Genomic DNA, 18199 nt, shown 5'->3' with positions numbered 1-18199 from the left:
ACACATGATAAAGAAAATAAAGTGCCAGTGTCAGGCAGCGGCAGCAAAGCCAAACATCTGTGTTCTGAGATAACTTCATATTTCTGTCAGTGTACATTTGGCTGAGGCAGTGTGCAGGAGGACTCTGAGCACCTGTATGTACTCTCCAGCCTTTACAGATGCCCATCAGAGACACAAGAGCAGCAGGTGCTGCTTCACTGCATATTGTGTCCTGAAGTGGAGACAGGGCTAGAAATGCTGATCCCTAACAAAGACAGCAGGTGGGATGGTACTGCTGCCAGTTTTAAGGTATTCTTACAATAATCTGTAAATTGGCAGGGCTTTGGTAGCGGGCACCTTCCCAAAGTATTAGCACACATCTGTAATATTTAATTGTGCTTTGGTGCATCCGCTGTGTATCTTTTTAGGTCCTGCCAAGAGGACACAGAAGCACAGCAAGGGTACACAGAGAAATGAAAAAGTGTTCAGTTGGGAGGGCAAATGTTCTCTTTCTCATGAGTTAGCCCTGTCCTGTATGCTGAGAGACCAGAGCACAGCTTCAGGTGGGCTGGGAATAGCCATCCCTTTCCACAGAGAGTAAATTCAGTGTTTAACTGTGACAAACAGAGCCACTTGTTTCCAATAGGCAAGTTGGGCAAGACAGTCAGTTTGGGGGACAGTGAAGGCCCGTACAGAAATTAAGGCATCTGCTGGGTACAGCAGGCACTCTAAACCATGCTGGCATCCATACTGGCTAATTGAGGACCTGGAGTTTTAATCAGGGCAGTAATTTCCCACCATGTTGTCTGTAGTTTTTGTGTAGCCTACTGTGGTGTACCACAGTAGCTGGTGGCTCCTGAATGTATCTTAATGGCGTGTGCATGATCGCAAAGAAGTGGATATTATATTCACTGTTCAGTGGGTGATAGGTCTATATTTTTCATCATAGGGAGAATTTAGGGTACTGTGTGTCATGAAGTACATAGCTATTTCCTGAGACTGTAAATAGCCATCTTTCACACCTGATCTGCTCTCATGCAGACTTTCTGGTCTGAGTTAGGGTATGTCCAGCTGGCTTACAGAAAACCCAAAGGGCAGGCTATTCCCCTCAGTAAGTATTAGTATTATTTCCAAGCTGCTGCTTATGCACTTCCTAAACAATTACCTCCGACCAATGTCTCGTTAGAATTCCCAAGCTGAAGTAATTATGGAAAAAGCTAGGCAATTTCACTCTCCCCAAATTTGCAAGTGTATGAGGCTTTTGCAGAAGCAAAGATATTTATCTCCTCCCTGTAGCCATGGTGAAGCAGTAATCTGTTTAATTGCAACAAGGAAGATTCAGATTAGACTAAATTTAGAGGAACTTCACGGTGAAGATTTTGGAGCCCTGGAGCAGACAACAATGATAGTGACCCCTTGCCGTTCATAGACTGTCTTTAAAAACAGATCAGACATCTTTCAGGGCCAATGCAGGAAGAACAGATCCTGCCCTGGGGTAGAGGTTGGACTGCGTGACCTCTCAAGGTCCCTTACAGTAATGTTTTCTATGATGCTTTGTACAAGTTAATACCAAAAATAAAACATTGTACTGGTTATGTAAAGCTACATGGAATAAGGGGGGGAGGGGAGAAGGCACTGTGTTTTTCTTGCCAAAACAGTGTTCTTAAAAACATCCATCAGTCATCATAGCTGCTTGCTTCTTTTGAACATAAAATCCCTTTGCACCAAATCTATATCTGTATATTTCCCTTTTGAAGAAAAAAATAGTTGTGAACACAACTCTTTTGCCATTTTTTATTCAAAGATCAAGTATTATTGTGACTTTTTGGTGCTGATGATTTGTAACATTAAATCTGATGACGTTGGGTTTTGAGAGGTTTCTGCTACTATTGCCAAATAGATGGAAACCATGAATTATCATAGAAGAGTTTGTGTGGGGGTGACATGATGTACAAGTGTGTATCTCTGTCAGCTTCTGCATATCCATGTTTGTAGGTGGTATGGGCTAAAACCTTTTCAGGTGAAGTGTTTTCCATTGAAAAAAATGAAGCCTTGTTAAAATGGAAAGGTTTCCCTCAAACATCAAGTGAGGAGTAAGAAATTATGAAAAGAAATCATTCTGACTTCCTTGTTCTATTTTAGCTATAGCAAAATATTTCAACTTCATTTCTGGATGCTTTTTTTTTTAATATCACAGTTTATTTATGTATTTTATTATACTCTATTATTCAAATTCACAAAATATTTTGAGAAAAGGATAGAACTTATATTCTGTGGTAAATTTAGACTTTTTTCCCCACTCACAGTTAAAACTGTTCAACTGTTTGAATGTCCAATGGACTAGAAGTGCCTTTTTGCCAACTAGCTTTGAGTATCACTGGGTTGTTTCACCTTTTGGTTGTCACACATCTGTTTAAATGGCTGAAGATACATGGAGGAAAAATACTGTGGGTTTAGTAATAAAAAGTTCAGCCTTTGGAGCAACTCAGGAATAGCTTTTTTTAACTATTCTCCTGTGCCAATCTGGTTGTATAAGTGGAGCATGGATCCAAAGAACTTATATAATTTCAGCTGAGTTCTCAGTGGTCTGAGAGCAGGTTTATGAAAATGATTCAATCTTTCTTTTTTCCTTTTTCAGAACTTTTCAGTGCAAATGGGAAATATTTGCAAAAACACTGCATCCCAAAAATTGGCAATCACTGCTCTGGCACATACTAAACCATTTGGTCTTGTTTCTTTTCGTGGCTTTTTTCCACAGTTTAAATCACACTAGTATCAGATCCAAAAGAAATTTACTTTTTTATTTATTTTAGCCTGGACACTAATTAATCTATAGTTAATTTTATTTAGTCTCCTCTTTCCCTGAAGAAGGAAAGGACTAATACACAAGAAATATTTTTTTACATTCTTTTTGGTTTTTACAGTGAAATTGTATGTACTAGTTTGAATTACTTAGGATATCATATAATCTGTTTTCTTTGTTTACAGACCTCAGGGATTTTTAGTATTTTTATGACAAAATGGATTTATAAATTTATATTTTTTCAAGGGTTATAGTGTGCTGATCAAAACTGACACCTTATATTTCAAGAATGTATACTTTTGTAAAGCACTGTTACTCAAATTCATAGTAACTGTTACCTGTTTACAAAAGTCCAAAAACTTACTGAATAAAAATGGTATTAACAGAGCATTTACAAAAATGATTGAAAATGCATGCATACTAAAAAACCAATGGAGCCATATGAAGCTAAAAGTTGCCCAGATTAGGTTTTATAATGAAATTATAATATTAAACAAGGTATAAAAGTAATCAGCCTAATCAAATTCTCTTACAAAATTGCGAGATATCTGAGCTGGAAAATATTAAATATAACTGCATATTATGTATGCATAATATGAACATTTAAATCGATAAATCTTAAAAGTTAAACTAATTATCTGCATATTAGCATTTTGGAAGTGACACTTCCTAGGTAGCCTATATGACATTATTTCTGTGCAGCAGTTTCCATTCTGAGTTTACATACAGATAGCTATGCCAAGTGCACAAAAAGAGCATTTTCTCTGGACCTAAGTTTTTGAAGTATCAGAAGCAAAAACCTAAAAAGCCTTGCAGGTGCCCCTGTGTAATCGGCCAGCCCCCAGGCTGCAAGCCGGGTCTCCATGAAAGCCCTGGCATTCCAGCAGTTGCCAGCCAGGCAGCTGTGCCAGCCTGTGGCTGCTCTGTGCTCCTTAGGTAGCTTGAGGAACTGGCAGAGGTTGCTGTGCGAGGGACAATCCCTCCAGGACCAGCAGCCAGCAGCCTTGGCTGCCCGGGCAGAGCTGCTGGGGCAGAGCTGCAGTCCGTGTGCGCTGGGAGCACTCGGCACCGTGCCCATCCCTCACGGGCACGGAGTCCTGCCCGACAGCTGCTTTGGAACAAATCGTGCTCAGCCCGGTGTTGGGCATCTGGGCTCTGTCCCTCTGCTGTCACAGCCCAGGTGCTTCTGCAGGCTCCTCTGTAAAAAGACAGCTGTTCCTTCACCACACAAGCTCTCCTGGAAGGTTCAGGCTGCATGTGCTCTCCTTAGACATTAAGTAATCCCAGTAGCCACTGTTCCTTATCTCTTTTCAGCTTTCTCTCATTTTTCTTCCTCTTCTCTTAGAAGCAGTATCAGCAGCCAGAGGTCTGATCCAGACTAAGATGGCTCCTCCTCTCTGGAAATCCACTGCCTTTCTTCCATGACTCTATTTTGCTCTCCAGACCGCCTGTTATGTTTCCTTACTTTATTACCTTGTATCTTGCTACTTCCCACATCTCCCATTATTTCCCTAAGGTGTGTTTGAGTTCCCTGCTTTTTCCTTTCCCAGCGGTGAATTTCTTCACAATCCCCTCTCGTATCTCTTGACAGTCCATCCAATGTTTCCTCTGATACTTCATGCCCTGAACTCATCCGTCTTCTCCTTCCCCTCCTCTCTCCCACTCAAGTCCTTGTCTTCAAGGCAATGCAACAGGAAGCACAGAGAGTGACATTAGCAGGCACAGCTCTTACAAGTTTACTTTGCTCCCACAGTTAAGTTAACGAGTTTTCCAGCTATTCTGGAAAGGTGGTGAAATCATGCAGAATGTGAAATCCTTACAGTAATTTATGGACTCTGGAGAATTGCTAGCAAAAAATCTATTTTCACTGTGTGCTGCAGAGTTTGCATATTATGCTTTTATTTGCAATGCATTCAGTGCTGTGGTTTCCCTAAAACTCTGTGATACAGAGTCAGCTATTGCCTCTGGCTTGGACTTGTTTAGTTTCCCCAAGTACCAGGCACATCATCTGTAACTGTCAACAGCTGGCAACAGAGAATAGATTATGTTTTGCAGTTTTTCTTCTGCTTCATCTTAATACATTGCTTGTGGAGTCTGACTTGGAAATACTGAGATTTGGCTATGGAAAATTTTATGGAACTTATGCTGAAAAGCAAGTATTTAATTTGATCAGAGGAAAATTATACCCTAATAGTAGTGTCAATTCACTTGCACTTTTACTGTATATTAAGAGGTTCAAAATCCAGTTTTCATAATTAATATTTCTGTACCGTTTCCTGTAACATTTGTTGGGGGTTATTTTCCTGTAACATTTGTGTTTCTATTTGTGCTGATTTTTCTATCCCATTTTATGTTTCAGTAGTATGAATATCTAAAAATGCCTAGTCTTCTTTTTTTTTGCAGTTTTTTTTCATTCTAATTTGATTCTAGTTTCTTACTAATACCGTAACTTTATACAAAATTGTAATCTGGATTTTTTTATCACTACTAAACAACATTATCTGAGTGTTCTTGGTATCATAGTGCTTTTTAGGTATTTTTATCATTTTACTATCAACAACCTTTGGTGCCTTCTGCTTTTACTGCCACTGCTTCTTGCTGCATCGGTATAAAATGTAGTGGCTATAAAATAATTACCCATATTCATTCTAGCACTTTTGTTTAGCCAGTTGTCATGTTCTTGCATTGACTTTTGTGGAATCATATGAGCCTTTGATTGCAAACTGTGATTTACAAGTGCAGTGTCTTTAACCTTCCCATGCTATATATACTCAAGCAACAAAAGACATATTCTCTTCATTCTTAATTGTTTCTGAACTATCTTTTTGGGAATATTTTTGAGATATCCAGTCCTTGCATAAGTGCTTCTGTATCCACTTTGCCTGGCACAACACAGCATGCTATACATACATTTCTCTCTTAAAGCATATTTGCTTCTTCTCCTCTCAACATGACACAAATTGAAGATCTAGTAGCCATAACCCTCTCTCACATCTTCGTGTAGACCCATGGAAGCAAGGCTGGCCAAAAGGCAATTAAAACTCTTCCTCTCTATTCAAACAACCTAAGTAGACCCCCTACCCAAAGAGGACTTGTAGGGAAAAATATCAAGCTGACATATTTAATTTGGGGTTTTTTTAACTTTGCACTGAGTACATCAACACTACACAAGTATGTAACCCTGTTTCATGCAACATGCACTTTCTGAGAGGAACTTCGTGAAGGCTGTGCTTGGTGACAGGACTTACCATGTTTCTTCTTAAGATAAATCATTCAATACATTTTTAAAATTTCTATCTTCAACTTTAAAGAAGAGAGGTTATGTCTCACACTTTTCTAAACTGGAACTGTAACTCAGCTTTACAGTAGATATCACACTACATGTTATCTTATTTAGTCTTGTAAGACTTGTGCTAACATTGGAGCACAAATTTGCTGTTTCAAACTCACCCTGCTTAATAAAAAAGCAGCCATGTTAAAAATAATCCATTACTATATAACATTACATACCAATGTGAAATTTTTTAGAGAACTGCAGTGTGTCCTGTAATTGCCCTGATAGCAGTAGTATGTCTCATCTAGTAGACATTTACCCATTTCTTCATTCTTCAATGTTACTGTTTCTTCTCCTTAGTAATAAAAGCAGACCTGAGAAGCCATTGAATAGGTAAGCTCATCCTCCTTCACACTCACTTCACAGGGAACCTGGTGTGGTGAGGGTGGAAAGACAACTCAGGATCCCATGTGAAAAGGCTATTCTCTGTTTTCAGTCATGCTGTATTCAAACATATTTTCAAGCCCCATCAAGAGATTTGGTCTTCCTTGACGTCCCCAGTGAGACCAGACTGATCAGCTCTCTAGGAAGCCTACAAGGCACATGCAGTTTAAAGTCTTACCTTTGGAGTCCCCTCCAAAGAAGAGAAAGTTACTTCTGAAGCCTGCATTGATTGGGTGTGACTTGTGCTCCGAAGGAAAAAGGTTGTTACTCTAAATTAACCACAGAACCTGAATCTAGCAATTATTGCTTACTGCCTTGGTATTCTGCTGTCCTAAAAGAAAAAAAAATACATGCATATAATTTTGTTTTCCTGTTACTAAATTTGCTTTTCAAACATAATGTAATTTAATAAGTTGATTTGTCCACTTTTTGTGACCCTGTAAAAACAGCTTCATGGAGTTTTTACCTTTCAAGATAAAAATAAAATGAAATTAAATCCCCACACTACCACCAAATAGGAATTAAGGGGGAAAAAGTAACATTACAGCTTATTCTGTGAGCAAAATCTCTGGCCAAACAGACCAGCCTTATGTCCTTTTTTCACTAAAGGCCTGTACGCTCAGCTCTGACAGTGTAAGCAGACCTTACAGCAAGGAACAATCTGTCACACAAAGTATATATACACCAACATTTCTTTTATTTAAAAGGCCATACTCTGGTATTTATATCAACAAGACACACGGTTTATTTGTGCAATAATAGATGAGCTAAGAAGTTGGGGAAGGTGACACACAGACAAGGCAGCAGCCCTGAGGAGCCCTGAGGTTAAAGACACTGTGCGCGGGAAGCTGCCCACTGGCACACCCTGGCAATCCAGAATCCCTCCTGTGTGCACCCCACAGGGCTCATGGGCAGTGAATTCCCATTACAGGGAAGTTGAAAAGTGAGGGATGAGTGTTGAGGTCTTGTAGATGACAGCCTAGCTACTGTAATTTTGTCTCATCTTCATAAGAACAAGCCCCCTTGAATTGCTCCTGAATTGGCTGCACTCAGTTCAGGAGAGTGTGAGCTGTTGAGGCACACCCCCAGCACTGCAAAGCTGCTCCATCCCCAAAAATACCTCTCATGTAAGCCACACTGCCTCCGTCCCGCTGCTCCCAGTGGACCCCTTCCCCAGGCACAGACACTGGAGTTGTTCTTCCTGCTCTTCAGAAAGCACTGTCATCATTAACACTGTTTATTTGTGCAAGTTCATGTGCATGTACGGAGCATGTCAGATATGTGAGGTGTGGGAGAGTCCTTGGTTTTGTGGCTCCACATGGCAGGTGTTTGCTGCAGCAATCAGCACAGCATGGAGGACTGCAGTACCATACAGCAGTGAGTGAGAAGTTTGGCAGTATTCTGGCAAAAAGTAAAGCATCCCCAGCATGCTAAATTCATGTGTTGCTTCTTTCTCTGCAAAGCACCGCGCCCCCAAAATACCTGGCTCCAAATACCTGGAAGTCATTTTGGATTGGGCTGTGAAGGTGGTCAATCTTACATAGCATAAGCACTGAACTCAAGCTTATTTATCTGGCTGTGCAATGAAGTGGAAAATGAGCATCAAAACCTTCTCCGTATGGAAGTGAATGAGCTGTCATGGGAAGAGGTGTTGATTCATTTCTTTGAGCTCCCTTTCCAACAGACACATTTCCTGCAGTGATTCTCGTTTAGAGTGTGCCTGTTGTTTTGCAGGTGAGTTATGGCTGTCAAGAGAGGCCTATTTAAGTGAATTGTTCATGTCTAGCATGCTGAATGCCAGTTTACAAAAAAAAGACTGAAAACTGTCCTTTTAACATTTTGACAAAATAGACACACCAAAAAAAAAAGCCGCAAGAGCTGCAGTTATAACAGGATAAGGTGAAAGGAGAAATTGTCAATCACTTTCCAGCTGAGGAAATCTCTTCATTAAACCTGGACTGAAAAATTTATCCTGACCATGTTGCTAAGATAAAAGACCATTACCTGAATTATTTAACCAGCTGTGCAAACAGTTGCATAAGACTTCCCCAGATGAAAACAAGGTAAAGACCCTTCCCCCATGGAAAAGCCACCAGATAAAGGAACAGGAAAAGCTTGAGTTGTCTGACGTTTGGACAGGACAGAGAAATGTGGCTGATACTTTTAATGACCTTCTAACTTCTGTGGTTTTCTGAGTTTGCATTTTCTGCCCAAATTCCATTAAAAAACAAGTAGGCATATAAATTTCTTTCCAGAATTGGGATTCTGGCTGTAGTTTAATTTAGCTCTTCTCTAGAATCACTCCTGGATCTATTTTCTGTAATTCCTGTTTATCCACTTTTTTCTCAGAGCTAGGCTCAACAGAAAAGAAAAATAAAAGAAGGGAAAGGCAAAAGGAAAAAGGAGAGGGAGAGAGGAAAGGAATAAAGTAGAAAAGAAAGGGAAAAGAAAGGAAGTGGGGGTTTTTTTTCATATATTTAGAATTCTGTAAGACTGGAAAAAAATACTTGGAGGGGTTTTTAGCCACTGGGAGCTGGCAGAAGGGGCTTCTACCCCTCGCGTGCTGACACAAAGAAGCCCAGAGCTCAACACTGAAACCCCTCTGGAAGGCGACAGTGCCCAAAACACAATGAAAAAGGGGCAGAGCTCCTCACCCAAAAGGGGCTGTATCTTCCTGTCGCTGTTAAGCAGGAGCACAGGCGAAGGCAAAGAAGTAAAGAGAGGGGACTCTCCATATATGCTCCACGCAGGTTTAGTCCTATGAAAAGACAGGGACGAAGAGGCCAATTGGTCGGAGGGTCCAGGGATCTTATACTGGGTACAGAATAGGTGGGGAAAGGGATCTCAGCCAATGGGATAGGGGCAAGCAGGTGGGATTGACAGGAAGGGAACCAATGGGAACAACACATAGGAGGGACTCAGGGAAGGATCCAATGGGGCGTCGAGGAACAAAGAACTTTCTAGAACTAATACATATTAAATAAGGAAAATGAATATACACAACTTCATACATAAAACAAGAAGACAAAATATTAACCAATCAGGGGAAAACATGCAAAAGACAGAACAAGGGAATCAGGGGTTCTCACCATGACTGAAAGTTACATGCTAAACTTGGGTTGCTGACCACCGCAGCTGGGTGTCTGAGTTCTTCTCAGGACAAAGAGTAGCTGCAGCCACCTGCACCGCTACAAATACTGATTTTTTTTTTCCATAAAATCATAGAATATGAGTTGGAAGGGACTCACAAGGATCATCAATATCCAGCTTGTGGCCTTGGCCTGGACCCTGCAACAGAACAGCTCCAAGAGTCCCACCATGTGCCCAAGAGCATTGTCAGAACACTTCTTGAATTCTGTCAGGCTGGTGCTGTGACCATTTCCCCAGGGAGCCTGTTCCAGTGCCTGACCACCCTCTGGGTGAAGAACCTTCTCCAACATAAACCATATCCAACATAAACCTCCTCTGACAGAGTTTCATGCCATTCCCTCAGGTCCTGTCACTGGGCACCACAGAGAAGAGATCAGTGCCCTACCCTGCACTTTCCCTCACGAGGATGTTGAAGACTACAGTGAGGTCTCCCCTCAGTCTCCTCTTTTCCAGGCTGAACAGACCAAATGACCTTGGATGCTCTGCTTTACATCCTTCTTACACTGTGGTGCCCAAAACTGCCCCCAGCACTCGAGGTGAGGCTGCCCCAGTGCAGAGCAGAGTGGGACAATCCCCTCCCTTACCCAGGTGGCAATGCTGTGTCTGATGCCCCCCAAGGATACAGTTGACCTTCCTGGCTGCATTTTTCTTCATGCTTAACAATATTCCAGTTAAGAAAAAAAGAGAAATGCTATCACTTTTTAGAAAATAATAAAATAAAATTTTAAAAATCCACTTGTCATAATTTACAGGCTACTAATATATACCAAATTGTTATTTGCCTTCTTCTTGTTGAGCAAAACAGAATATTAGGAATACATACTGCCATATTCTTTATTGATTGGTGTTTTTCTAAAAAAAAAATTGTTATATCTCCAAAAGGGTCATAGTTTAATATTTCAGGTTTCCCTGAAATATAATTGTACTGTGAATTCACAAGCAAGATGCTAAACCTTTTAAGATACAAATACAAGTATACTGTGTGGAAATAAAGGAATAAATGCAGGTTATAAATGAGTAGTTATGGATGCACTGAAGTGTCTATTTCAATCAGACTAAATAAGAAATGAAAAAAAAAAAATCATTTCTGCCCATGCATCTGTAGATTATTTTCACCTTTTTCATTCTTAGCAGGCTCATTCAGTCCCTCTTCAGACATATAAAAAGCAAAAATGCGTATCAAAATGAAAGTAATGTAGAAATGGAGTAAAGGAAAAAAATAGCACATTTCATTATGTTCAAGTTGAAAGTTTTCTTTCTTTCAACAACCCACATAATGGTTAAAGGTGGCCAGAACTAGAGCTTCCATTAAGTTGCCATGCCCAATTTTAAACCAGTGGGGGACAGAAGAGCTCCCTACGGGTGATGAAATGATAATAAAAGTGATGGTATATAAACTGTGGGCTTCTTTCCTTTTGATCGGCAAGATAACCATTTTGATACTGGTTGAGCATGCAATGAAAGTGCTACTGGAGTGGCTTTTCTTTACTGTAGTTTTCCAAATCTGAATTCACTATTTGGGAGGGACTAAACCTGCAGTGTGCTACGGAGGCTGAATACAAGTGAAAGAATGTATTTGGAAACCAAAATACTTTCATGTTAAGGACCACGGCCCTCTATGTAAATGTAGCTTAAATGGCCTCAACAAGCCAAGAGAGACACTTCATTGCCAGGTTAGGACAGATTTTTCAGCATGTTGTCAACATGGTATGCACCTAAAACAACAACATGTTGCACTCCTGAATGTCAACCTTGAACCTTCTGTTCTCATCTGCCAAGAAGCAGCACTCTGGTATAAAATGCTTCCCATTAATAGTTTGAAATAAGTAGGGTAATGTTCCATAAATTTTTTAGCCACTCTTGGTAATTTGAGATGCATAGAGGAAATACCTGATGTGAGTTGACTGAAAGTGTAACAGTACTTTTCTTTCTACTGTCAAAATTATACATGTCTATATTATGAAATGCATTCATGCTTCATTTCTCTATTACAGTATCCCAACTAATAGTATAATCTGTAACCAGTCTTAAATAGTTAATATGCATTTGGGACCGTATGTCTTGTTATCTGAAATGTGCTGGAACTGGTGTGCCTTGCTCTTCAACCTGTTTACAACAGCAAAAAAAAAAAAAAATCACAGAATTTATTTTGTTAAGGGATTGTGCTGCAGAGGTCTGTGGAAAAACAGTTATCAGTCATAACTTAGCAATTGGCTTTAGGTGCAGCCTTTACTATACACTTTATTTCTACAGCTCCCTATTCTACATTGAAATAGCTTCTGATATAAAACATGAATAATGCTCTGCAAGTTGGGGTTGAGCTAAATGTGCTACGGACTAAGATAAAATGCACTTGAGAAACAAGTCAAAAATAAAGAAAGTAGGACATTTCCATCTGTGGCAAGGCTTACCAGGAAGTTATTACTGCAAAGTGAAGTGTCCTACATAGCCTAGGACAGAAAATGGTCTGGGAAGGCATGTAATTAAAACTGAAGGAGATGAACAATGGAAGAGAGACTTCCAGCAAGTGAAGAGCAAAAGGTCAAGAATCTGGGAAGCTGATAATCATTATCTCTGAGAAATTCTCACTGCAGAAGTGGAAAACTATCTGGCAGTGGCAGCTCATCCTAAAGAAGAAAAAGAATTTGATCTAAGGGGAACTTCAGCTACCAGTGGTGGCAGCTGTCCCCACTGCTGCCTTCATAGTTATTGACCAAATATGAAGATTGTTACGTTAATGCGAACAGAAATGAGCTAAGGGGATTAATGCACACAATGTCACATCCAGGGAGCAAGTTTCTGGTTTAGAGTTTTGAAAAGTTTATGTGAAACTCACTCTTGAGGAATTGAAGAGGTTGGTTGAACGGCTTTGCTGTGGAGCCTGGAAAAGGAGAAAGATCAGAGGGCTCCATGGTAACACGTGTGCCTGAGCTTGTGTTTGGATGAAAAGATCAAAGAGGCTGTGAAATGCCAAATATAGGCGCTCGCCCTCTAGACTTCAGATCTCGTTCCTTTTAGGGCAATTTCAATATTAGAACACTAGGCAGATAAAAAGAAATCTCTCAGTCTAAAACTGACAATCTTGGATGAATAAATTCACCTTGGCAGCAGAATGCAAGGATATTTGAATGTAATAAGAAAAATGGCTGCAGAATGCCCAAAGGTATGAGTGATGTTGCTATGCTGTGCATTGATAAGGCTTTGATTGTGGGCAAGAAGATAGCAAGTATAAAGTAAGTTTAGTATTCGATGTACAGTGAACAAAATGAAGGACACACATTGCAATCTGTGATAAAATGGAATATGTAGTGAATTGTAGAAAGGCCTATTTCCCCTTTTTATTTTTGTTCCTGGCTATAAAAGTATGAGAAATCCTATTCTTACCTTTCACATCTCAGTCACATTTTCTTCTTGCACTAGGATGCCTGAACCAAGCAATCATGGCTTTTAAGATTCTTTCAGCTTTACAGTCATGTTTTTAAGAACATGAATGTGTAGCATGATTTCTTGCTGGTCTTTGAACTCTCCCCCACTGTAATAATATTAACTGCTTATCTCAGGCTCATGATGTGCTTTCCCATATTTGTGAAAGACGGGACCAGTTCAAGAACTGTAGGCACAGTTGAAAAGTAATAATGTGGAAGCAAGAATGCATAAAAGAAGGATAGCACAGTTCAGTGCTGCATACTGCACTGAAGCCACACAGTGCACTGAATACTACTAAATGCGTAGCATTTTCCGACTCAGGTGGTATACTGAGAAATAATTAGTTTCTCACAGATACTGTGATTAAAAGGGAAAAAAGTTCTTAAAGGGAAATCTTATCTTTTGTGCCTTTAGTAAGCATTGTTTGGAATAAAGACCAGTACTTGGCTACTGGAATCAAAGGATGGAAGTAATTCCCAACAAAGTAATTTGATACCATTTTCAAACATAAAGCAGAAAATAGAAAAGGACACTAATTGGACAATATATGCTCCCCAGGGAATTGCAAAGGGAAGCTGTGCATGAAAATAAAATAAGGTCTTGGAACTGAGGAATGAGACTGAGGTCATGAATAGGCTAGCAGTCACATTCATGCACAAGGAACTTCAGTATGTTTGTTTTGGTCTCCTGCATAAATGGAGTATCTCAGCTTGCCGAGTCCAGTATGTTAAAAAAGAACCCCAATTAGGGACAGAAACACACTGGAAGAAACCCCATTATCATGAAATGTACTTAATTCAAAAAATAAGTTTCCCCACTTGACTTCCCTGGCTTGCAGTATGGTTTCTGATTTTTAAACATTCTTTTCTCTTGCCTGTTGCTAAGTGAAAGTCTTACACAAACAAGGGAAATCAACTGTGCTAAAAGGAGGGAAATGACCGTATGCAAAAAGCTGTCAAATCTACAGAGTAAGATTTGTAACTGGAAGAAAAATTTTCTTAACTTAATCTTTTCAGTTACAGCAATGCTGTGCAGTACTCATGCTGTTCAGAGAAAGTTAGTGTGTTGTGGGTTACAGCTGTTAGGATTAACTCACTCAATTTAAGAAAGTTTCTGTAGCCTCAGTAATACACTTGGGGCTTTGTGGGGGCTTTTTTTGGTTTTGCTTTTCTTTTCCAGTAGGAGCAATTTTGATGATAATTATCAGCATGAAATGTCCAGCACATTGTGAGGACCTGCAGGGTCATGTTCTAGTTACTTTAAGAGACTAAGGCAGGCGTTCTTCAGCTTCTAACTACATGGTCACAGGAGAGGAATGGCAAACTCCTGAGAGCAAACAGGTCATACATGGGCATGGAATCATCCTTCGGGTGCTTTTTTCTCTGTTGCAGCTACAGACAGGCTATACTTCAAAACAAGGAGCTTCAGCAGAACACCTAGGCTGACAAATCAAGACTGTAGTACTGGAAGAGCTAATCTTAAAGACAAGTTTTATGACCACAAGCTCACACTGTGCTTTACCTCTCTCTATATACTGTGTCCAAAATACGTTTGGATGTGAGCATGGTCTCTGGTCATGTACCAACAGGGTATACCTAACAGCATAAGAGAAGACACGGTTTAGATGTCATAGATCTACTTCAATTACAGAAATTCTATCTACCTATTCATATTAAGTGGATATATAGCTGTTGGTTTAAATAAAATGTCAGTTGACACAGAAGAAAAAATCTCATGGTTTGTGTCACAATTCTCAAACTATGATCCGCAGGCAGTTAACAAGTTAGAGATGCTAGCTGTTCTGGTTTCCAGCTACAAGCAGCTTAAGTAGATTAAATATTACCCCAGATTCTGTCTCATAGTACTCATAGTAATACAAGGGACAATAAGCACTCAGGAGGACAGGTGTTCTGCATAATCATTGAATAGGAAAGGCCCAAAAGACACTCTTATTAAGATACCCTTTTTTCAAAAATTTTGAGGATTCCTACTCAATAAAAGTAAAATCTAGTCCAGTAATAGGGAGTGAGTACAGAATGCTACAGAATTTAGCACCAAAAAATATGCTTCCTTTGAAATGGTGAATTAGATGTGCAGCAGGATCTGGTCACACTTCAAAGAATAATATGCAGGGCTGAAGATCCATCTGTTTGCTCTTGCTATCACCATTGAGGCTGCTGTAGTTAAGCAGCTTTTGAGTACTTCAAAGCATGTTTGAAGTCTTTGCTATGCCTATCCCATGCACACATAAAAAAGCAAAAATGCCTTAACAATATGAGTAGCTGGTATTTTTGTTCATTTTACTTGTAAGTGAAAACAATTTGTTTCTGCTATGTATCATTTCTGGACGGTCTGTTTTTTTTTTTAGCTACGATAGCGAGGGCCGTCTAACAAACGTTACATTCCCAACTGGAGTCGTCACTAACCTTCATGGGGAAATGGAAAGGGCCATTACAGTGGACATTGAGTCATCCAGCAGAGAGGAAGATGTCAGCATCACTTCCAACTTATCATCCATTGATTCTTTCTATACCATGGTTCAAGGTACTGTAAACAAAAGATTTCTCAGCAGATACCAGCCTGAAAATTGTTTTCTTGTGGTACAAGCAGCAAATAGAAGTGAAACTTTAGGGGCACAGTGTTTGGAGGAACGGGTGATACATTCACATTTTTACACCTATATAGCAACAACTGTTCAAGGAAAGCAGTACTTGTGACAAACGTGGAATTAAGTAAGTTTTCTAACCAAATAGCTTTTGTGAGCAGCTGTGGGAAGTAAAATACTTACTTTGTATTAGAAAGGGATCTTGGCAAGAAGAGATGGATTGAAAAGGAAATAGGTACAGAAATAGTATGAAGTGATATTTTAGCTTAAAAATAGCATGTAATACCCCAGCAACCACATCCTTGCAAAAGTGAGTAGTCATATGCTTAGGATTAGGCCAAAAATGCCTAATGAAACAGCAGAGAATGTGTTTTGTGGCAGTCCAAAAGATATACTGTGAGGATGAGAGACTTTCTTAAGTGTTTAAGTAACTTTGATGATGGGTCCTAAAGGCATTTTTGGTCCTATGGGATACATTTATTCTTAACAATCTCACCCTGGCTCTTTATTACCATTGAGTCAGTTATGTGAAGTCAAGATGCACATATTGCATAAATATGTGTCCAGTACAAAGGCAGAGTCTTAACCCGTGTAGGTAACCTGTAATTCTCTTCTTGGCCTTTTCAGATCAGTTAAGAAATAGCTACCAGATTGGTTATGACGGCTCACTGAGAATCCTATACGCCAGCGGCCTGGACTCACACTACCAGACAGAACCGCACGTCTTGGCTGGCACTGCCAACCCAACCATGGCAAAGAGAAACATGACCCTCCCAGGGGAGAACGGGCAGAACCTGGTGGAGTGGCGATTCCGGAAAGAGCAAGCCCAAGGAAAAGTCAATGTCTTTGGCCGAAAGCTTAGGGTAAGCACAAGCATATCTACTGCGTTCTCATAAAGGAATGAGGAAATGTAAAGATATTCCTGTAGGTATTGCCATCCAACAACCACAGCATATTTATTGCAGACAAGTTGACTGTAGATCTGGAAGTACTTGTTTTTATTACTTCATTTATTGGCTGTTTTATTTATTAATTGCTCTTTTCTGTGTGTCGTGGTTTAACCCCAGGCAGCAGCAGCCCCACACAGCTGCTCACTCACTCCCCCACCAGCAGGATTGGGGAGAATTGGAAAAGTAAAGTCCAGAGAACTCATGGGTTGAGATAAAGGCAGTTTAACAGGGAAAGCAAAAGCCACTCACACAAAAAGAAGTGGAACAAGGAATTAATTCACTGCTTCCCATGGGCAGGCAGGTGTTCAGCCATCTCCAGGAGAGCAGTGCCCCATCACACATAACAGTGACTTGGGCAGATCCCCCAGTTTACACACTGAGCATGATCCCATATGGTCTGGAATATCCCTTTGGTCAGCTGGGGTCACCTGTCCCGGCTGTGTCTCCTCCGAGCCTCCCATGCACCCCCAGTCTCCTCACCAGTGTGGCAGTACAAAAAGCAGAAATGGCCTTGGCTCTGTGTAAGCCCTGCCCAGCAGTAACAAAAACATCTCTGTGTTATCAACCCTGTGTTCAGCACAAATCCAAAACATAGCCCTGTACTAGCTTCTGTGAAGAAAATTAACTTTATCCCAGCTGAAATCAGCACACTGTGGAATTTAAACTGTTGGTTTTAGCCTGGAATGGTTAAAAAGAATAATTTTCTGCTTTCCTTCACTGTTTTTCTTTCTGGTACTGAATTCATGCAACCAATTCAGGATCCTGTTTTATTCTACCATAAGTTAGCATGATCCCTGGATTTTATTTCTTTTTTTTTTTAATTTTAAATTAAAATTGTACTATGACTTACTTCTATGATAGAGTTTAACTGTGTGTGCATGTGTATGGCATATTCCTCCAACATATGTCTTTACCATTTTGTTGGCATTTCTTCTTCCTATATAGTGAGTGAAATACAAGTAGGAAGCAAACTATGATTTATGACAGCCATTTGGTAAAGACAACACAGATTAAGCATTTAAAATTGTGTTGCCAGGAGACCATTTTAAGACCACATCACAGATCAGACTTACTATTAGAACTGAACTCAGTTCTTTAAAATAAGGCCTAGGCCACTTGACCTCTTGCCATTTGAAATCTTAAAATATTTTGTACCTTCCATTGGGACAAGAAAGGAGGGCATGCTGTTATGCAGGTTATATTGCTCTCTACCACCTTCTCTACAAGAGGAATGTATTTTTTTCCAAGAAGGAAGAACAATTATGTACAGTAGCTGCTGCTTAAGAACAATATACTAGTACCTACCTGTGGCAGCTATCTTACATGGATAAGGAAGAGGAAAAGGAAGCCATGATTCTGAAGCACATCCTTGTGGTTCTGGTTCATAGGCATGTCATTACATACCACAGTGGTATAATACACCTGCCATTATGAATACACCTGTTTATTTATTAAAGAAGCCCAAGAGAGGTTTGGCAGTGAAACAAATCACCATGAGTGTGCAGTTCTCAGAAGTAATGCTAAGTTTTGGCATTCAAGTGCCAGAGGAGGTAAAAGTTAAAAAGAGG

The 18199-nt window shown here is 40.0% G+C and overlaps 1 protein-coding gene across 31 annotated transcripts in view; it reads left to right on the top strand.

The window, feature by feature from the left end:
- The window catches only part of TENM3 (teneurin transmembrane protein 3), a 1330479-nt gene that overhangs the window by 1295912 nt on the left and 16368 nt on the right, over positions 1-18199 (top strand). For all 31 annotated transcript variants that reach the window (XM_032108354.1, XM_032108353.1, XM_032108357.1 and 28 more), the window contains 2 exons: positions 15445-15620; positions 16309-16544. In XM_032108354.1, the coding sequence (XP_031964245.1) occupies positions 15445-15620; positions 16309-16544 (412 nt within the window). The remainder of the gene's footprint in view (positions 1-15444; positions 15621-16308; positions 16545-18199) is intronic.

The sequence above is a fragment of the Corvus moneduloides genome, chromosome 5 (genome assembly GCF_009650955.1).
Source record: "Corvus moneduloides isolate bCorMon1 chromosome 5, bCorMon1.pri, whole genome shotgun sequence".
In the NCBI taxonomy this organism is placed as follows: Eukaryota; Metazoa; Chordata; class Aves; order Passeriformes; family Corvidae; genus Corvus; species Corvus moneduloides.
This window is presented reverse-complemented; position numbering and strand designations above follow the sequence as displayed.